At 41.4% G+C, this 22,452-nt stretch overlaps 1 protein-coding gene across 3 annotated transcripts; it reads left to right on the forward strand.

The window, feature by feature from the left end:
- The first annotated feature begins 38 nt into the window (after positions 1–38).
- Positions 39–22,011, forward strand: usp2a (ubiquitin specific peptidase 2a). 3 transcript variants are annotated; one of them, XM_089013473.1, is made up of 13 exons: positions 39–180; positions 7,794–8,613; positions 17,087–17,137; positions 17,694–17,817; positions 17,934–18,045; positions 18,432–18,542; positions 18,667–18,731; positions 18,812–18,915; positions 19,729–19,809; positions 19,889–19,967; positions 20,758–20,862; positions 21,558–21,678; positions 21,755–22,011. In XM_089013473.1, the coding sequence occupies exons 2-13, from the start codon at positions 7,870–7,872 to the stop codon at positions 21,837–21,839; spliced, it is 1,782 nt and encodes a 593-aa protein (XP_088869599.1). In that variant the 5' UTR covers positions 39–180; positions 7,794–7,869; the 3' UTR covers positions 21,840–22,011. The 3 variants fall into 3 exon arrangements, with proteins under 3 accessions (XP_088869599.1, XP_088869600.1, XP_088869601.1); XM_089013474.1 differs by lacking the exon at positions 39–180 and adding an exon at positions 1,643–1,973; XM_089013475.1 differs by lacking the exons at positions 39–180; positions 7,794–8,613 and adding an exon at positions 10,566–11,010.
- The last annotated feature ends 441 nt before the right edge of the window (positions 22,012–22,452 follow it).

The raw sequence follows: 22,452 nt of genomic DNA on the forward strand, positions 1-22,452 counted from the left end.
AGACTGCATCGAACAAACGAACTGAATTCCAGCAGAGGGTTGAGAAAACGTCCACGACTGCGGCTTTTTACGTCCAACTGCAACTTATATAACCGGGAAGAAAGCGTCACGACCCGGTGAGCAAGGCACTTTTCTTTGGGGAGGCGTTTAAACTGCTTCGGTTGCATCTCCTACTGCTGGGTGAGTAAGATACGGTTGCTATCACACACCGCCAAGGAACTGGCGTCCAAAAGCGATCGGTAAAAAACAAATCGTGGAAACGTTGTCGTTTGAGTTTGAAATGAATTTGTATCGTCTCTGACGTCACGTGTAATCGTTTGGCGTGAAATACGAAAAGGGGAATCGCCAGAAGTCCAAAAGTTCTACCAATGATCGATGCGGCGCTAGCTGTCCAATATCACTTTGTTTTTGTTTACCAATGCTTTTTATACGCTCAAAAATATTTTGTGTTTGCTTCCGATAAAGTTTAATCAAGATTAGATATGAAAAATCTTGATCGTATTTCATGTGTGGCTTACTTAATATACTACTCGATGATAACAGTCGTAGTTTCCGAAAGAGTAGCGATGTGACATTTTTCAGTCATAATTCATCACACATTATCTCATATCATCTTAAACTTCATTTACATGGCTTTCAAATGATGTATAGATTATTGTTCTATGACAAATAATAAGGAAATAATGGAATTTTTAATTTTTGAAATCTGAGGGGATTTTCTGCCTGTAATTACAGTTAAAACAATGAAAATCTGTCACCGAGTTCTTTATTACGTTTAAACTATCATAACTTTCTTAATTTTCGGCAGATCTTAACGAGTAAGGTACCATTGGAAAACTTTTGAAATTCTAAGCAAGAACAGAAAACACAAGAAAAGATTTAAAATATACATGAGCAAATATCAACGATCGAATGCAGGCAGATTTTCGTCAAAAATCAAAAATGGCTGTCACTAAATACTAGGAAAGAAAATTGCGAGCTCTCGAAATATATATGCTAATGCTTCTTTTTGCTTGAAACTTGGCAGTTTCGGAGAGAAATACATATTCTACCACTTCTACGCGTTATAAAAATACAACTTACTCACCTTTATATACTATAGTGTTAGAAAAAGAGCGCAAACGTCTATCCATTTTCCCCCTGTTTCTCATTGTCGAATTGGGAAATTTCAAGAACCAGCATGGAGGGAAACGTGTGTAATATGTCATCATAAGCTGCATAGCTTGGAAAATCCCACCAAAAACCTCTATGTACTTCACAAAAATGCAATGATATACGACTGCGAGTACAGAGTGCGCTCGGTTCACTGGACAGAAACAATCGTGGTGGATTATAGCTCACTGTAGCGTACCTATTTCACATGTGGCTTACTTAAAATACTACTCGATGATAACAGTCAAAGTTTCCGAAAGTGTTCTCCATATCCACGCGTGATGCGGTCGTAGAAAGAAGTCACATAGATTGATGTGACGTCAAACGATACTGTTTCACCAATATGAATGGGTGGCAGCACACCTGACACTGATCATGCTGTAGATCACTGGTGTCAAAGTCATGGCCCAGGGAGCCAAATCTGGCCCACTACCATCATTTTATTCGGCCCGCCAAAGCAAAACAAACTTGTGAAATTTCATGACGCTTACCAAAAGTCCGAATCCAAATTTCAAATGATCGTACGTCGACCACAATAACAGGAATTATTTGCGACTTGAAAATTGAAAACGAGTTATTCGTGAATTTGGAGTTGTTTGTTGACGGAAACAAGGCGTAAAGCGGGTTCTTTCAAAGCAAATTGGAATGTTTCCGAGAGTCGGTTGCCCCCCTCGCCGAGGTCATAGGTGTCTGCCGCTATATTTACCGGCTGTGTAACTTGATCTGTGGCATTCTGGACGGCTGTGCTCATGCAATCCTTTGGCATTCTGGGGCCGCAAGTCTCCCAAGCAGCAGGCCACGTACGATCGTTGAGAACAAAGGTGAGCACCTCGTACTGTAACTTCATCTTTTGCTTGCCCGCTTTTACTTCCATTTTCGAACGGACGAAGAATGGTCATAATTGATTTTGACTATGATCAGAAAGTTCCATTTTTTTGGTTCTACCCGACAAGAGACCGCTAACTAAGGGGGGCAGCTCATACCATGTCTAGTTACGTTTTCCCAGATGGGGACCGATCCGTTATCATAACCTGAGCTGCATAATTTATGTATTTTTTTGTTGCATGATTTGATTATATGAGTTGAGTGTAAATACATCGAGCTGGCTAGCTAGCCAGCTAGATTTTCGCTATCTATCAGCTTGTGAGCTAGCTTTCTATCTATTTGAGTTACCTCTGGGTTTAGTGAACGCCACAGAAAAACTTTTCCCGTGACTGTAAAGTGACCTTGAGAGATTTGAAAGGCGCTAATAAATGAAATGTATTATTATTATTATCATTATTATTATTAAATATAATGTAACTGTATGAAATGTGAATTTCTCCACTGTGAGACTAATAAATGCAAATCCAATCCTATTATTATTATTATTATTATTATTATTATTATTATTATTCTTGTTATTATTATTATTAATAAATGTAATGTAAATGGATGAAATGTAAATTTCTCCACTGCAAGACTAATAAATGCAAATTGAATCTAATCCAATTATTATTACTATTATTATTAATAATAATAATAATAATAAAAAATGTAATGTAAATGTATGAAATGTAAATTTCTCCACTGCGAGACTAATGAATGAAAATCCAATCCAATTATTTTTAATTTTATGATTATGATTAATTTTCTTTTCTTTTCTTTTTATTGGATTAGCCTTTATTCATCTCGCAGTGGAGAAATTGACATGTCACCGCTGCAAAGTGATGAAAGTAAGAGGAAAGGAAAGAAGGAAGTCGAAAAACAAAATACGGGAGCTGCTGTAAAGGCAGCCACTTTGTTTGAGTGAAATCGCCGCATCAGGTCCACCTGTGGCTCTTGAGATCGAGTTGTCAAAAAGCAAAGCCAAAATGAATGTGAAGTAGTTTGCAAGCAAAGAGAGGCGTGCGTCCGAGTGACCTCAGCAACACAACAACGTCCTATCTGCTTACATTTTGGAATATATATATAGAAAGGCGTCAGAGGCAAACCCTGCACAGCTCACAGATGGTTTTGTTTTTTGCATCACGATTACTATATCATTTATCTTCTATACCGGATTTTCTGGTGTATAAGGCGCACTCAAAAGCTGAGATTTTCTTCCAAAGATGACCTTATGACTTATACGCCGCTGCGCCTTATAAGTGAAGTCATATTGAGTCAAATACGAGGGAAAAAAATAGGATAGGAAAGAATGAAGTAGAAAAGCAAAATTAAATAAATAAATAATAATAATCATAATAATAACAATAATTATACTAATAATAACATGAATAATAAATAAATACTTTTTAAAAAAGCAAAATAAAAAGGAACACAATACAATACACTGCAAAATACAATATATAAACTCAGAGTCAAGCTTCTGTCCCTTTTAAAGACTATTTGTTTTGCTGGAAAAATAATAATAAAGCATTATAATTTAAAGGACAACCGACACCATTTTTTGTATCCTTGCTGACAGATCAGAAAAACGTTTTATAGCGTAAAAAGCGTTAAAAGGACGCATTGTAGCAATCCTTCCATCGGGTCAATGCATTTTGTTGTACTTAGTTTGGTCTGAAATCTTCGTGTAGCACCAAAAAGAGGCAGAAGAGGGCGACAAAGCTCCGTGTGAGGAATTAGTCAGCCTGTGGAAACGGGCTGATTAATTCCTTACACGGAGCTTTGTCGCCATTTTCTGCCTCTTTTTGGTGCTACATTTCCCGCCCCCAGACACCTCAAAATGGCACGGAGTAAATTCTTTAATAGATTGGCAAACATGTATGCTTTCCTCTTCAGAACTATTTGAATCATCTTCATAACTGGATGAGTAAGAAGAAAGCATCTTCTCCGAATCTGAAGCCATTGTTTTGATTCTCCAGCAAGGCAAGACGTCTTGACGTGACGTCACGATCAAGGGAGCGGGACCTTCTGAAACTGGTCACTTCCGGTTTCATTTTTTTTTTTGCAGTTTCAGCACACTTCAAGTCATTTTTATTGGTGTTTTGCATTTGACTAAACATTTTATAGATATAGAAATATTTTAGATGCTATAAAACGTTTTTCTGATGTCAGTTAAAAAACAAAAAAGTGACGTCGGTTGTCCTTTAAATAACTGCTTGTTGTTGTGTCTTGATTTTTGTCTTCATTAAGCGGAAAGCCTTTTTGGAAAAAGGGTTGTGATGTTGGCAACCAAAGAATATTCTCCTCTGCAAAATCTTGTCCGAAAACTGGGCCACTCCACTAACGCATAGCAAAGTCTTTGACTGTTTCCAAGTACTTGTTGTTAGGGAACCTTTCAAGCAGTGATCGACACAATAGCATGCATGCGCAGCCTGCTCTGCATTTGTGTTTTTGGCCAGCAGTAAATGTTGGCTTCTCACCAAAATGCCACCTGCTCGCCTCGTTCATTTCTGAATTATTGATGAAGTGAAAGCCAAAGAAAGAACGCGGAGTTGAGAGGAAGACTTCAGCACGATCGGAATTTGCTCTGGGATGAAGTACCACAAGTGTTCTCAGAGACTAGGCAATATCATAATAATATTACATTTCATTTATAAGTGCCTTTCAAAACTCTCAAGAGTCATTGGATTGGATTGGATTGGATTGGATTGGATTGGATTGGATATGCCTTTATTAGTCTCACAGTGGAGAAATTCACAACATACATCATCATACGTCATACATAAATACATACATACATACATACATACATACATACACATACGTACACACACACATACACATACGTACACGCACACATACATACACTTACACATACATAATCATACATACATATACATACATTTGATGATATCCGAGTGAAGTTGTCGTGCTTTCTCGGCGATAATTTTACCTAGTTCCTCATCAATTGTGTTCTGTTTCTCTGGGTTGATAGCTTTTAGCATAACGTGTCTCAAGGAGCTCTGGGTTGTACATCTTAGAAGTTGTGAGATTGCAACAGCAACAGATGCAGGCAGACGCACTAGAAACTTCATGAATAGCTGCTTCCCTTGCTTGTCTTTTCTGTTCAAATTGTACAGATGGCTTGTGCGGGTTATTTGTTGGAGCTCACTCGCTAGCTCAATTGCTTCCTAGCTAACTCGATGGATGAGCATGGAATTTCACAAGTTTGATTCGCTTTGGCGGGCCGAATAAATTGCAAGAAATGAGACAGTATTCCGGACTAAGACGCGTTGAGGCAAATATAGAAGAAATAGGAGCCTCATACACTGAATTCGAAACGGTGGAGCAACTCCAGACACTTTATTTATTTAAATGCTGCTGCACGCAAGGGCCTACTTTGGGTCAGAATAGTGGCTGGACTGACCTTAAAACAACGATGGATTCCCTCTAATCATACATTTATGTTATATTTAATAATAATAATAATAATACATTCCATTTTAAGCGCCTTTACAGTCACAGACAAGCATAGGTACTATAATAAATAAAATACAATCACAAATAGAATGCAATAAATAAAATACAATTAGAAATACAAACAACAGAGAGCTACACAGAAAATGCTCTTTTAAATAGGTGGCTTTTGAGATGTGACTGTACTACAAACATTTACTCTGCTCCTTTATGCATATCATCTCCTGTGTTTGCATGAAATTTGGCCTTATAAATATTTATTTGTACTCATACACGTGTACATTTACCAATTCGTGTAGGTTTTGCTACATCGCGGTTTTTTTTTTGTCTATCGCGGGTGGTCCCGGTCCGCATTATCAGTGATAAACGAGGGATTACTGTATACGTCCGGTGATGGATGGATAGGCAAGTTGAGTAGGGTGAAGCGGCAAGGGATTTTGTCAGGATGGCAGTTGCTACCCTCCAACTGACAACTGACTTGTTAATTATCCAAATAATTGTCCTATACCAATTTTTAATGGTGACAAAATTAATCTCGGTCCTTATCGTGCTAAATAAAACACACTCGTTTGCTGCACAGCCCCTCCCACATGACGATCGAACCAACTCAAATCAATCTCAAAACGTTTCTTTATAACAGTTTCTGAGTATAACGGTAGATTTTATGAGACATACATACGGTAATAGGTTCAAGTAAATACAGGCTAAATATAGTGTTTTTTCAAACATTCAGACAAACAGCGCCGAACTCGTTTCGTTGTTAATATTATTCGATCTAAAATTTGATTTGGGCAAAGTTTGGTCCAAGAAAATAACAGCCTGACTCAATACAATCAGAATTTTCATTATGTGTGTTTTAATCATATATTTGGAATCGAAATGGCATACACCACGTAACTCGATTTTAACATATTTACACGAACCGTAAAAATAAAGACCGATAAATCAAATTAGGTGGTCTGATATTACCGATTCTCGTGTTTAGTGCAGCAAAAAAAGTGTCATTATTTTTATTATTGTTATTTTTTGATCAAGTCAACGCGTTCATGATGGTTTGAACGTTGTCTTTCGTTTCTTTGCGTCTGGCACATTCGTCTCCATCCAGCTCAAAAATTGTCTTCACGCGTCACCACACGCGACCCTTTTACTCCAATTTACAGTTTTAATCTGCACGAAGTACAAATTACGTGTATTCTCGCTCTTAATGACTACATCTGAAAATATTTGTTTCGATTGAGAAAGTGTATTTGGAGCGATTAAGAGCACATAAACAAACGATGACATTAAATGGTGGCGGTCAACACGAAACCGTCACCAAGTGCAGTTCAACACGAAAATGACACTAGCCCCCCTGTCAAAAAAATGAGAGGACTTTGGTCATGTTGTCGTCGTATGAAGACGCTAGTTTGTTCGGTGGAAATCGGATAGATTGAAGTCAGTAAAACGTTTCAAAGTGACGCCATTATAGGGGGTGTTTGGGGGTGAACAACAGTGACGTGCTTCGGGCTCCCCTAACTCATTTGTACGTAAATGTGTAAGAATGGCACGGCTGAAGTGAAATATTGAGATTGTTTGGAATAAAAGTGACAACAATGTATGTAAGTATCCACTTGGCAATTCAATTCAACGTTTTCAACGGTTTTAACATGATTGCATACGTTAAGTCTCACGATTAGGACGGGAGACTCCCGATTTTGTACCGCAATACTTACTTTATAAAGCAACTATTGACACAATACAGACAGTTCATTTGTAAGGTGAAACAAAAGAAAATGTAAAATATATATATACGAAATAAATGTATAAATAAACAATGAAAGCATTTGTGTATTTTATTTACTTCTAATTTACGCATTTGTAACGCTCATATTATTTCAACACGCACCAGAGTCGCCAGTATGAAAATCTCGCGATTTATGATTTCTGAAACTTAACATCTATGTGATTGATAAGCTAAAATAGGTCCTTTTTTTCTGTGGCGTTTCTACAGACACTCCAACTTACGAACGACATGTTCCAAACAGTCGTTCGTAAGGTGAATTTGTTCGTAAGTTGCTTCAGTGCTATATTTTGTATGGAATGTATATTTAAGGTTTATATTCATATGTTTAAGGCTTATATAAGTAACCTATGTTGGTTTGTACTGAAAAATAAACTATAAAGATATGTACAACTGGAGAGAAGACTACATATGTTCGTATGTACCGCTGTTCGTAACTCGAATGTTGCATCTTGGATTGAAGCGGAATCGATGAACTAAGACTCCCTTTTGTCTCTTTGCCGGTCTCCACATGCAGTCGATGCCGTCTTCCGCAGGCCCTCTTTCCCCGTGGCTGAGAACCCAGCAGCAGCATCAGCGGCGCCGGCAGCAGCATGTCCCACGTCTCGTCCAGTGCCAAGCGCTACGCTGGCTCATCCTACAGCAGCCACTACAGCTCCTACAGTTCCCCCTTAACCCCAAGTCTTAGCTCCTACAGTGAGCGGAGCAGGTTGTCCTCTTACAAGTCCCCGGCCTCCTCTACCTCTACCTCTTCCTCAGGTTACAGCTCTCTCAGCTATCAAAGCAGCTCGGCGCTCCGAAGCCGCAACTATAGCACTTCCCTGGACCCGGACCGGGGCCGGGTCATACCACGGACGGACATCCTCGGAAGTAGCAGCAACCGCCGTAGTGAAAGCCTCAGTCGAACCCCTGTCAAGAGCTATGCAGGTTCTGGACTCAGTGGGGGGTCAGCCTACGCAACGTACACTTCTTACTCGTCCCCGTCAGCGCAGTCCAGCTACCTCTCCTGTTCACCGGTGGCCTCCAGAATGTCGTCTAATCGACGAAAATCGACATCCCAGAGTGACTTAACCAGGGACTTGGCGGCTCTGGGCCTCAATGACGCCTCCTCCTCGTCCTCCTCCAGCCCGTCTTCCTCCTCCAGCGCCTCGAGGAGCTGTCGCACTCGGACCAGCGAGGTGGCTAATACGTATGGCGCTAACTCCTCAGGCGTGCCGCGGAGTACCACTCAGGAAGCCTCTTCGTGGAGTTCCGGTAGCGGCGGCAACAGATCACACAATTCCTCGGCCAGGGAGGCAAGCACGAGTGGAGTCTATCCGCCCTCCAGGGACTCCACGGTAAGACCAGCCTCTTTCTTGCACACACTGAAGTGAAATGAGCCGTTGTTAATACACGTACAGTGCTGTATAGTGCCTCAAGATGTATAACGCAGCTATGCGGTGCCGTATACTATATATATATATACACCCTGCATACGGATCCCATGATTGCATGACAAAATCAATTAAAGCTAAGTACGGTGATACCTCGGTTTACGAAGCCCTGGGCTTACGAACTTTTCGATTTACGAACGTTACATTTATGACAATTTTACCTTGGCATGCAAACTTTTTTTGTACAGGGAGCTGCCTCAATGAGTGATGTGTCGTTCGCGATCGAGCCCATTCTTCTAACAACAAAATGGCAGCCGGCTGTTTTTGTCCTCTATTCCCAGCCCCCAGTCTTCGGTTAAATCCACATGATTGGTCAAGAACGCAGCAGAGAGGGGGGTTAAACATTAAAGAGACACGCAGACGGCAGTGAGAGTTTCAACTTTGATAGTTCAAAGGCAGAGTGTAGACTGCAAGGTTAAAATATCCCATCAATCAGGCTCCACAAACAACCAGCACAAGCCATCTGTACACTTGATGCAAAAAGCTATCAACACAGCTAAACAGAACACAATTGATGAGGAACAAGGTAAAATGATCACAGAGAAAGCACCTACAAGGGATCCTTCCTCAAGATGGTGAAAGGTGGCTACGTTCCTGTTTAATGCTAATGAAAGCGGCCACGCCATTCCATCAAGCCGTCGACCATCATAAAGGTAAATAAAGCGACTTTATTATACAGTACTGTTTATTTCTTTAATTATAATACCATATCACATTTATTATACATAAAATAAGGTATATTTTGTGTAGTTTTAAGGCTTAGAAAGTAGAAAATGATGTTTTATGGGGACCTGGGTACGGATTATTCTCATTTTAATGGTTCCCTATGGGAAATCAATTTTTGGGATACACACTTTTTGCCTCACACACTCTGGGAACCAATTAAGTTCGTAAGCCAAGGTATTACTGTAACAAATTTATAAAAATGTGAAGAATAGAAGAGAGGACATATCTTTGCCCGACCGATTCTTTTGAGAAATTGACGTCAGGTCACTGCTTTCCTCTCCTACCGTGCTTAATTGAAAAGCTTATGGTCACGGAATTGTGTGCATGTTGTACTCTGCATGTTTTGCTGTTTTGTATTTTTATTATCTAAAATATATTATGTGGCATCTGTAATTTTTCAAGAACCCACATTCAGTTCAAATTCATCGTCACCCTTACAGCAAATGTGGCTCATCATCATTTAAAAGAATGCGAGTAAAAATAGGGAATCCAAAATACTATTGCAACAGGCTTAAAAAGTGTCGAAAAGGTGTCTTTTTGTCTTTGACAAAAGTAGCAAAACATTGAATGAAGAATTAATTGCACATATTACTGCAGTACCTATAAACGCCACTTGGTGACAGTGTTTCTCAGTCATTGTAATTTACAATTTATTCATTGATTCTATCTATCCATCCATCCATCCATCCATCCATCCATCCATCCAGGTTTTCTTCCCGCTTGGTTGATGCATGTGTTCAGCAAGGATCTGGATTAAGTGTGCATTGTATTTCATGAAACAATGGCTGTGGATTCTTTGATTTAAAAAACAACTTGACCAACTTGGAGGAAAAGAGCAATTAAATAATACTGCCTCAGCTACCAAAATACAGATTTCTGATTCTGTCGCTAATGCGTCATGGTGCACAGGGTTGATTAAGTGTAGGTGGCTGCCATGATCATTCTAGATTTTCTAGATCCTCGTGGTCTTCTTGGACCACAGCCTAATGAGCCCCCATCCCCTCTCCCGCTGTGGTCTTTACACCAGCGTTCTGCAAAGCGCTCTCTGACGTCAACGGCTTGGCTGAAGGCGGGCGCTGACGTATTTTGGGAGGCAGTCCCATTTTCGAGGACGTTTAAAGGGGGTGGATCGAGCGTGCGTGCTGTCAAACGGAATGAATTTCATCTTCATAGATAGTGGTCCGTTTCCGTGATACGACAGGCCACCGCCGCCTTGCTATAGTCTATTTATTTCTATTAGCCTTCTCCTTGTCCCGCTCCTTGCGTTGCTATTGTCCAGAGGACATAACGAATGACAGAGAAGCGTGTCACCCACGACAACGGCGACAGAACACGGCAGGTCGCCTACAGGATAGCGTTCTAAGAGAAACCGGCATTCGCTCTCTCGCGTCGGTGAGCCGGCTCCATTCTTCCCTCAGCATGCCGAGCATGAGGCACACGTACACGGTGACCGTTCCCGAAGAACCCCCGGCACCCGCTTTCCCTTTTCTTAAGCAAGAGATGCGAAGAAAAAGCAGCGTGTCGGGCTCGGTATTGGTCTCAGCCTTCGTGGGTCTCCTCATTAACCAAGCCAAGGTAAGGGAGAAGATACTATTGTGACGTCGCGCGACCGTTTCGTCCATGTAAATAGCCTTAATATTTCGTAAATGAACTGGTTTATCTCGTTCAAAGCCGACACGATGAGGTTCATAAATCGCACTCGTCGATTTACTTGCGTCTGGTTGTTATCGGCGAGGTTCGGTCATGACATCCTTGTTAATTCATCAAAGTCACGTTGTCGAGATTGCTTGCGCGTTGTGTATTTTCTGCCAAAAATGGTGTCAGGTAAACGTTAAAAGGGGAGTCATTCGCAGAGGTAAGCCGCTCACATAAGCTTTGCTGTACGCTCGGTGCCAGGAGGCAACGGGAGGCCTGCACTGGTAGCAGCAGCAGCCCGTCACTAGTGGCTTATGTAATCACGTTTAAGCCTCAGCAGTTGAATCCACTAACTACAACTGCTACTCTCAGACAATACAGTGCAGTACTGCTCTTATCTGTGAGGCTCTTTGGTTGCTGTGCATTGGCTGGCCATACAGAGAAAGAAATCCAATCAAAACAGCGATTCCTTCATGATCTTGGTATATTGTTAAGAAGTAGTGTGTAACCCCAGCCTCTACTGTTGTGCCTTATAAAGTGCTTTATATTTGGCAAATGCTCATCTATTTATATATCATATTTGGAAACCCATTTTCATTGATTGAAGGTGCGCCTAATAGTCCGGGTTGCCTTATATATGCAACAAAGTTTGAAAATATTCATTGGGGGTGGGCCTTGTATTCCGGTGTGCCTTATACACCCAAAAATACGGTAGTGAAATTATTATGACTATTTTTTACTTTCTTATTTTCTAAGCCTTAAAACTACACAAAATATACCTTGTTTTATGTAGGATAAATATCATATGGTATTATAATTAAAGAAATAAATTGTACTATATAATAAAGTCATTTTATTGACCTTTGTGATGGTCGTTGATGGCTTGATGGAATGGAGTGGCCGCACCATCTTGGGGAACGATCCCTTGTAGGTGCTTTCTTTGTGATAATTTTATCTAGTTCCTCACCAATTGTGTTTTGGGTTTAGCTTTTTGCATCAAGTGTACAGATGGCTTGTGCGGGTTGTTTGTGGAGCCTGATTGATGGGATATTTTAACCTTGCAGTCTACACTCTGCCTTTGAACTATCAAAATTGAAACTCACTGTTGTCTGCCTGTCTCTTTAATATTTAAACCACCTCCCATCACTGCTGCGTTCTTGACCAATCATATGGCTTTAACCAAAGACTGGGGGCGGGGAATAGAGGACAAAAACAGTCGGCTGCCATTTTGTTGTTGGAAGAACAGGCTCATTCGCGAACGACACATCACTCATTGAGGCAGCTCCGTGTACGAAAAAGTTCGTATGCCAAGGTAAAATTGTCATAAATTTAGCGTTCATAAACCGAAAAGTTTGTAAGCCAAGGGGTTCGTAAACCGAGGTATCACTGTATATGACTTGTCAAAATAATCATCATAACAGTGAGCACAGTCAAATGGCAATCATGCGATGACCTCGCCGCAGTGTTGTGTTCAAAGTGTCACGTGCCGCTTGCTCGTTATGTCATGTGAAATCATATTAGCGTGGACTCTGGAGCCACAGACGCTAATTTCCCTTTGGTTGGCACGCTTGATGTTTTGTTGTCACCATCCACCTGCTCCCCTCCACCCTCCTCTCGCCGCCTTCATGTCCTCCATTCCTCCCTCCCCTTGTCCACAACCAGCGTGGCAGTGGAACGTGCTCTGTTGTCCCTATCTTGTGTTTGTGTGTGTGTGTGTGTGTGAGAGGTTGTCTATCTGAGACATGTGCAATGTACTGTGTATGTTTGTCCCTGAACATGTGCAGCGAGCCCCCTGGGACACAGCACTGGAGACAATGACATCGTCCGACATTGTGTTTGATGTTCATTCATAAATCTGTATTTTCGCTGTTTATGTTTTACTTCATTTTTAACACATTAAAAATAAATATAATTACTCGCGCAGCGTGTTCTACCCGAGACAAATTCCTATAGCTATATAGCTGGCTCGCTAGCTATATAGCTGACTATCTAGCTTCTTTCTGGCTGGCTAGCGAGCTATCTATCTGTATATCTATTGGCTAGCTAGCTTTCTAGCAAGCTAGCTATTAGCTATCTATTACCTAGCTAGCTTTTTTTTCTATTTGAGTTACATCCGGGGTGAGTGAACGCTGGCGCGTGTGGCTGCCGCTGCTCACCCACAGAAACACTAATCCTGTGGCTGCAAAGTGACCTTGCAAATTTCCCCGTTGTGGGACGAATAAAGGTTTTCTGATTCTGTTTGAGAGTTTTGAAAGGCGCTTATAAATGAAATGGATTATTATTATTATTATTTGTCTTTGAATGTGATGCCCTCTGGCATTTTTTTTCTCGAGGGCAAGAAAAGGACACTTGCTGGGAAGTGTTCTTGCGACCATTCATCTTGTCACTCATTCATACGTGCACCTACCCACATACACGCGCGTCAAATCAGATGAAGTGTTACTGTTACGCATGGGGGGGGGGCTTAGCATAGCAACATACTGTGAGCAGCGTGACAGGGACAGAGTGATATTGTTGACAATGCCCCCCCCCCCCCTCCGGCAAGTAAGAACAGGCTGTTCCGTTGCTTTGTCTCATGCTGGTTTGCCGGCCAATCTGTTCTTGGTGGTCACAAAGGCGCCAGGTGGACGCAGGCGTTCTGCGAGAGGTCGCTTCATGATGCAACAAACCACCAATTGGTTTTCTCCTCACACTTTTTCAGTGGATGCTACAAAAATGATCGAAGGAATATTGTATTAACACGATTATTTAAATAAATTAGCACTATAAAAAAATCATAATAATACATTTCATTCATAAGCGGCTTTCAAAACTCACGGTCTGCATAGTGGATAATAATGGCTAGAAAACATTGAAATTTGGACTCATTTCAACTTATGATAGTTCAAAGGCAGAGTGTAGACTGCAAGGTTAAAATATCCCATCAATCAGGCTCCACAAATAACCCGCACAAGCCATCTGTACACTTGATGCAAAAAGCTATCAACCCAGCTAAACTGAACACAATTGATGAGGAACTAGGTAAAATTATCGCAGAGAAAGCACCTCCAAGGGATCATTCCTCAAGGTGGTGATAGAAGAAGGTTACGTTCCTCATCAAGTGTTTAATGCTGATGAAAGTGGCCACTCCATTCCATCAAGCCATCAATGACCATCACAAAGGTCAATAAAATGACTTTATTATACGGTACAGTTTATTTCTTTAATTATAATACCATGGCACATTTATTATACATAAAATAAGGTATATTTTGTGTAGTTTTAAGTAAGGCTTGGAAAATTAGAAAGTAGAAAATGATGTTTTATGGGGACCTGGGAACAGATTATTCTCATTTTAATGGTTTCCTATGGGAGATTAATTTTTGGGATACACACTTTTCACCTTACACACTCTGTCTGGGAACCAATTAAGTTCGTAAGCCAAGGTATCGCTGTACGTGATTGGAATTTACTCAGTCATTTGATGATTTTCTAATGAAATTTCAGAACGTTGCTTTAACAGCCTTGAAATTGCCTTTCCTGTCGCAGTTGCCATCAACAGTCGTGTTTTGTCTATCCGGATTCCTTTGAGGTATCTTTGATCTCAACAGAAATTGCTGGCTCGAGCAGCAAAGCGATTTGTTGATTAAAAAAGGTTAACTTGACCAAAGTATGTGAGGGGAGGGAAGGAACACAAAAAAGTGCCATTTTCTTTTTTGGAGAACGGGCTCGTTCGCCAACGACACATCACTTATTGTGACGCTTCGTGTGTAGCCCGAAAAATAGTTTGTATGCCAAGGTAAAATGTTCATAAATGTAACGTTCGTAAACAGAAAAGCTCGTAAGCCACATTGTATGGTCAGTATCCAAAGCAGTCGCCCGGGGTGCTTCATTGGCATTTATGAATGAAGCATTTATACCACGGTCGGTTTCCCCACAGGCTACTGTTTTAGTGTATACGTCGTACTGCTCGCATGGAACTCCTGGAATTTGAGGTCATGTGATTGCTCTTGTGACGGCTTAGCACTTCTCTTTCGTTCCATGCAGTGGGTGGTCCCCGACCCTGTCGGCTGCGAACCAATACCAGTCGCTCCATTGGTCATTAGATGCTTCATCAGCAAACTAAAGTCTTACCGGTAGTTTCGGCCTTATATATATCCCTACTGTCCAGACATACTGTCATTAAACTTTGAATTTTTACTATGAACATTTGGGTTCATGATAACCCCACAAAATGGCAATATTATTTGCTATTTTTGTTAGCTTCTGAGCTTCCCAAGATTAATGATGTCCACCTGTTCTTGAAAAGTCCGTCTTGAAAATAGCTTTAACAGTAAATCTGCAACCAAATCCATTTCTTCTCCTCCTTCAGCCATTGTGAGTTGACAAAACCGCTATTAAATCGACAACAATATATTTCCTTATGTCGCTTGCTACCGATACAGTGTGCTAGCTCTGGCCAGTATGCAAACATATAAAGAAGCACGCAAGCTGTAAATGTTAACCATCTGAGTGGTCATATGATAATACAAAATGTTTGTATTTGCATGACGGGGGTACAATTCAAGGTTTTTGTTTTAGCATGTTGCTAAGAACACTACTCGCTGACACAACCGTACGCGTGTGTGTATGTGTGGGTTTAATCCTTAGCACGCACACACACGCACACACACACATACAAACACGCACACGCATGCTTACGTCCGAGAATGACTGCAGTATTTGCATAACAGAATTAGCAGTCAGGACGCTCCTGCTAGTGGCTGTGATCAGAGCACGAGCTAGCCATTCCCATTCAGAAGTCTCACACACACACACACACACACACACACACACACACACACACACACACACACACACACACACACACACACACACACACACACACACACACACACACACACAAAATCTACTCTCAGCTGTTATGTCATCTATCACTGCATTCTATTAAAAAAAAAGTACAGTGTTGCTACATACACACATCTTCATAACTGGATGCGTAACAAGAAAGCATCTTCTCCGAATGTGAAGCCATTGTTTTGATTCTCCAGCAAGGCAAAGACGTATTGGCGTGACGTCACGAACAAGGGGGCGGGACCTTCTGAAACTCTCCATTTCCGGGGTTATTTTGAAGTAGTTTTGGGACACTTTTACTCATTTTTATTGGTGTTTTGCATTTGACTAAAAATATCAGCCTGCGTCTTTTGGGTATCTTAGATGCTATAAAACGTTTTTCTGATGTCAGTTAGGAAACAAAAAAATGGTGTCGGTTGTCCTATCGCGTGACAAATAAGAATGCAGCGTTTCGGTTCCAGCTCTGCACGTTTAGAACAGGGCACATTCCTCACCCCCCCCCCCCTACTATGTGTTAGTTCTTCTAGCCATTCAATTATATAACCATTGCACTTATGTAATGGGATTGAACGGCATCAGGTGACCAAGTCTCTGCAATTCGGACAATTCTGCATTTGTCAAGGATGTGAAAGCATCGTAAGACAATGATGTCAGCTGATGTGTCCATTTTATTCGAGGGGAAGGAAAAAAAAAAGCCTAAATCGTGTCAAGTGTAAAAATGAATTGAGGCAACTGGATAATAATAATAATAATAATAATAATAATGATAATGATAATACATTTCATTCATAAGCGCCTTTCAAAACTCTCAAGGTCACTTTTCCTGTGGGTGAGCAGCGGCAGCCAAAAGCGCCAGCGTTCACTCAACCCGGAAGGAACTCGTATAGATAGAAGTTTAGCAATGGTGTTCAAAAACAGGTAATGTTGTTCAAAGTCTTTCATCTAGAACTGCTTCATGTCATCAAAGGCGCTTATAAATGAAATGTAATCATAAAATGTAATGGATAAGAAGCGAAACGTCCGACACCTTGAAAGAAGTACAGATGACAGCTGAAGAAACCTTTTCATCGATGGACCACTCCTGTACGACTGAGAGCTTACACAAACGAAAGGATAAACTTAGCAAAACTCACGTTATCTGCCTTCAAGGTTTGATCTCACCTCTGTTGTATTTGTCTTGCAGAACTCAAAGAGCGCGCAGGGACTGGTGGGACTGAAAAATCTGGGAAACACTGTGAGTACACGTATACGCGATACGCTTTTGCCAAAATGCACATCGTGACATCGCGTGACTCCAGCAGCATCATATACGCGACAGGAACTACTGCTACGCTTCCTTCAGAAACCTTTCGCCATTCCTGAATTTGTTTTTTCTTGCTGTGGGTGCCGATAAAGCGCTGATCTTACCTCTGGCATTTCCACAAAGGGGCAGCGTTTGCCTGTTGTCTATGTTAGCGCTTTGTTGTAGCTTCAGCTGTTGTTAAAGCGCTATACAAACCAATATGTATGTACTATATTCTGTACAGCTGCCCCCATTTCAAGCTCAGATAACTCCACATCCATATCACTTAGGAATTAACTTTTTTTTGATGAAGGAAGAGAGTGGAAGCGTTCTAACGCTGCGTTGAATGTTTATGTAGTCCTAAAAAATCAATATTGTGTGTGTACTGCAATTGGAGTGAAAATGACAAAAACCCTGGCACTGGACTGGACTCATTTTTGCACATCGTCTGGCAGTGAATGAAGAATGAACATGTTAAAGAAAAATGCTTTTTTTGGTTTGTTTCTAGTGTTTCATGAATAGTATCCTGCAGTGTCTGAGCAACACGCACAGCTTGCGAGACTACTGCCTGCACAACTCGCACCGTAGAGACCTTAACAACAACAGCCGCACTAACACAGCCCTCATGGAAGGTAAGTGACTGAGCCCCCACCCCCGCGGCGCGGATTCAATGAACCTCCGGAATCTCTCCATATGTCATTTAAAAAAAACGTGGAATCCATTTTATGTATGTGTCTGTTGGTTGTAGAGTTTGCCAAGCTGATACAAACCATGTGGTCATCAAGCAGCAGCGAAGCTGTCAGTCCATCGGAATTCAAAACGCAGATCCAGAGATACGCTCCAAGATTTGTGGGATACAAGTAAGGCTCGTTTTTTTTTTCTTTTCTTACTCATAGTTTCTTCAATGACCATCACAAAGGTAAATAAAACCGCTTTATTATACAGTACAGTTTATTTCTTTAATTATAATACCATAGCACATATATTATACATAACCTAAGGTATATTTTGTGCAGTTTTAAGGCTTAGAAAAGTAGAAAATGATGTTTTATGGGGACCTGGGAACGGATTATTCTCATTTTAATGGTTTCCTATAAGAATTTATTTTTTGGGATACACACTTTTCGCCTTGCACACTCTGTCTGGGAACCAATTAAGTTTATAAGCCAAGGTCTCACTGTATTTTTTTCCGCAGGCTAATTTTTCTTAAAGTTCATAGCAGTTCATTATTTGGTGTCTTCTCCAGCCAACAGGACGCTCAAGAGTTCCTTCGCTTCCTCCTCGACGGACTCCACAACGAAGTCAACAGAGTCACGGTCAGGCCAAGAGGCACCGTAGAAGATTTTGATCACTTGCCGTAAGCCTTTAAATTGCACCTTATACGTACACCGTCAAATACGGTCATTAGTTGTGGGGTCAAAATATCATGCAACTTGTCTCTTTGGCGTACAGTGTGACATTAACATGATGTTGATTATCAGAGACGAGGAGAAAGGGAAGAAAATGTGGACGAAATACCTGGAGAGGGAAGACAGTAAAATCGTCGGTGAGCTACTTGAAGAGCACAAAAAAAATAATCTCAGCAGCGCCGTCTCGACGTGACGTGTGAAATATTTTGTCTTTCAGACTTGTTTGTCGGGCAGCTCAAGAGCTCCCTGACCTGCAGCCATTGTGGTTTCTGCTCAACTGTCTTTGACCCTTTCTGGGATCTGTCCCTTCCCATTGCCAAGGTTTGAACACTTGTGATACTAGTACGCGTCCACTAGAGGGTGCCATTGGACAGGAAATAACTAGTGGATTGTCATGAAACTGTTCACATTTTTATTATGAACATATAGATTTATGATCAGCTCATGAAATGGCAATATTATTTGCTATTTTTGCTAGCTTCAAAGCTACCTAACCTCTCTTAATGATGTCCATCTTTTCTTGAAAAGTCCATCTTGAAAATGACTTTAACAGTAAATCTGCAACCAAATCCATGTCTTTTTTTTCTCCTTCAGCCATGTTGTTTGCTTACGTAGAACGCTACCAATACAGTGTGCTAGCTCTGGCCAGTATGCACTAATCACTAGTGGCTAGTGATACTATGATTGGCTTGTTACTAGCCAATCATGTGTGGAGTCAATCGTAGTTTGTGAAAACGGACATTTTCAGCGCTTTCCAGCAGACCTTGGGTTGCCAACTCGAATTCGTTCAACTTTCATCTTCATATTTTTAGCCTGCAGGGCCTGCAGAACTGATTGTGAAGGCGTCCAGGTTGATTTCTGACCCTGATAACAAATAATGGCTGAAATGTCAACAAATGATGGCTGAAATGTGATTCACATTAGTCTGATTCAGATATTTTTAGGCCAGCAGAGAAGGCCTTGCAGGTCCTAACGGTCCACCACTGCATCAATGTCATGGAATAGCTCACTAAAATGAACCTTACAAGATACTGGTCATCCGGTTGACTTTATCAACCCTCCCAAAATCCACCATTCAAGGTTTCAAGTCATTTTGAAAACTATGTTGATGTTGATGTCGATGTTTCCGCACAGAAGGGCTACGGTGAGGTGAGCCTCATGGACTGCATGCGGCTCTTCACCAAAGAAGATGTCCTGGATGGAGACGAGAAGCCAGTACGTTTCAGTACACACCAACTACTTCCACATTGATAATCAATGGCCTTGACACTTGTACTGAAATTTTTCTCGACAGACGTGCTACAAGTGCAAAGCTCGACGAAGATGCACCAAGAAGTTCACAGTCCAGAAGTTCCCCAAGATCTTAGTTTTGCGTATCTTTTCTGATAGAAAAACACTTTTTGTTACACTTCAATCTGTACACAATTCAAACATCATTTCTTTGGATTGTAATTCCAGCAGGGGCAACTGTAAAAGTGTACTGACTAGCATCGACGCTAGCACTTTTTGTTTGATCACAGGTTGATAAGCACCTGATAACATGATCAGAATTAAGATCAATATCAACAACATAGGTGTCAAAGTCAAGGCCCGGGGGCCAAATCTGGCCCACCACATCATTTTTATTGGTCCGCGAAAGCAAATCCAATTGCAAGCTAGCAATCGAGCTAGGTACCTAGCTACCTAGCTTTCATTCTATTCAGCTAGCTAGCTAATCCCGTACAATATAAGGGATTAGGTGTCAAAGTCAAGGCCCGTGAGCTAAATCTGTCCCGCCACATCATTTTATTTGGCCATCCAAAACTAATCTAATTTGTGAAATTCCATGCTTTGCTATCGAGCTACCTAGCAATCAAGTTAGCTAGCTAGCTGGTATTTGAGCTAGATAGTTTGCTGGCATTTGAGCTAGATAGCTAGCTGGCATTTGAGCTAGCTAGCTAGCAATGGAGCTCGAAATCGAACTAGCCAGCTCTCATTCTATTCAGCTAGCTAGCTAATCCCTTACAATATAAGGGATTCAAAGTCAAGGCCCGTGGTCCCAAAAATGACGTTGATGCCCCTGAGTTCCAAGATATGTTTGCATCTGTGTACTTGTCGTCCCAAAGTGCTGTTCAAATGAAGCGAGAGAAAAAAACTGCTCCTTGACTCGTCGTCCTTGTACAGACCTCAAGCGCTTCTCGGAAGCCAGAAGAACCAGCAAACTGTCCACGTTTGTCAACTTCCCCTTGAAGGATCTTGACTTGCGAGAATTTGCCTCCGAAAACAGCAGTAAGTAAGAAGAGGAAAGCATAAATGTTTGCCATCGATTAAAGAAGTCCTTCCGAATCAATTTGAGCCGTCTGGACTCCGATGTAATAATAATAATACATTTAATTTCCAAGCGCCTTTCAAAACTCTCAAGGACACTTTACAGTCACTGGATTTTTTTTGTGCGGGTCAGCAGCGGCAGCCATTCGCTCCAGCGTTCACTCTAACCGGTAGCGTCCCAGAAAATGCACAAGATGGCGCCCAAGCTCCGTTGGAAATGGGCTGATTTGTCCGCTGGGAATTTGTGTCAACTAGTATCAAATAGTAGTCTTGGTGCAACACACGATTCACCATCGCATTATTTATGTCGTTTTCCTTCTAATTTCGCCATCAACACGGTGTTTTCAGATGAAAAAAAGTACCCAAAATGCATTGTGTGTCGCTTTCTCGGTCAGGGGCGTTCCCTCCGTGACGTCACTTCGGGTATCGTCATCAACTCAAAAACAAGACTTCCTGAATTTAAGCACACGTCTTAAAACGTAAAATGGAGCTTCATGCGGTGCAATCTTTGTCAAATTGGCTCAGTAGAAGTCATTTGAAGTGATTTTATAAACTATGGAGGTGTCGGTTGTCCTTGAAATGTACTTTGATCTTTCTTGATTTGGAACGTTGATGCAGAAAAAAGCCTTTTGATGATGTTTTCTGTTGTGTGGCAGTCAACGCGGTGTACAACCTGTATGCAGTTTCCAACCACTCAGGCACCACCATGGGGGGTCACTACACAGCCTACTGTCGCAACCCTACATCTGGGGAGTGGTACACCTTCAATGACTCCAGGTGCGATTTGATTGTCCATGTGTCCGCACAGCAAAAAAAAAAAAAAAAATGGCGTCCCTTTTTGTCACCTCCGCAGAGTAACGCCAATGTCCTCCAGCCAAGTGCGTAGCAGCGACGGCTACGTCTTGTTCTACGAATTGGCTTCCTCCTCGCGCATGTGAAACCTGGACAAGCTGCAGCAAAACAAGACGGCGGGATGGAAAACAAGCTTTGGAGGACCTTGTACCCCAAAAAGGAAGGAAGGAAACAAGGTCCACAAAGATGGACGAAGCTTCGAAGTCTCAAGCAAAGATGGTGGCAGGAAGAGGCCTCTCACACACACACACACACACACACACACACACACACACACACATGCGGAAACTGAATCAACAGCCCTGTTTTTGCCCTTTTTGTCTATACACACTTGACGTTTTTCATCCAGGGTAGAGCCGTGTGTGTGTACACGTGTGTACATGCGTGTTAGACAAATCCAGGGCAATAATCCCATTGACTTCCCCATGGAATCGATCCACATCCACATCTCCTATGTCTCTTCTATGCACCGCCAACTCAAGTCCTGACTGCGCCTTCTGGTTTTCTTGGTTGCCTCGATTCCATTCAGATGACTTTATTCAGTTTTACGTCCGTGTAAGTTAAGCAGTCATCTGTACAAATTTGAAGGTGTTGGACGTTTCGCTTCTTATCCAAAAGGCTTTGTCAGCAAACTAAAATCTTTTGCTGGTTATTTTGGTCTTTTTATATATATATATATATATATATATATATATATAT

The sequence above is a fragment of the Hippocampus bargibanti genome, linkage group LG14, assembly GCF_051943395.1.
Source record: "Hippocampus bargibanti isolate YZ-2025 linkage group LG14, ASM5194339v1, whole genome shotgun sequence".
Taxonomy (NCBI): Eukaryota; Metazoa; Chordata; class Actinopteri; order Syngnathiformes; family Syngnathidae; genus Hippocampus; species Hippocampus bargibanti.

Bases quoted from the DNA above. Each gene is read 5' to 3' on its own strand.
- usp2a (XM_089013473.1), top strand. From the start codon at position 7,870: ATGTCCCACGTCTCGTCCAGTGCCAAGCGCTACGCTGGCTCATCCTAC. The intron at 19,810-19,888 runs GTACGTTTCAGT...TTTTCTCGACAG, and splicing joins TGGATGGAGACGAGAAGCCA to ACGTGCTACAAGTGCAAAGC. The intron at 19,968-20,757 runs GTATCTTTTCTG...GTCCTTGTACAG, and splicing joins CCCCAAGATCTTAGTTTTGC to ACCTCAAGCGCTTCTCGGAA.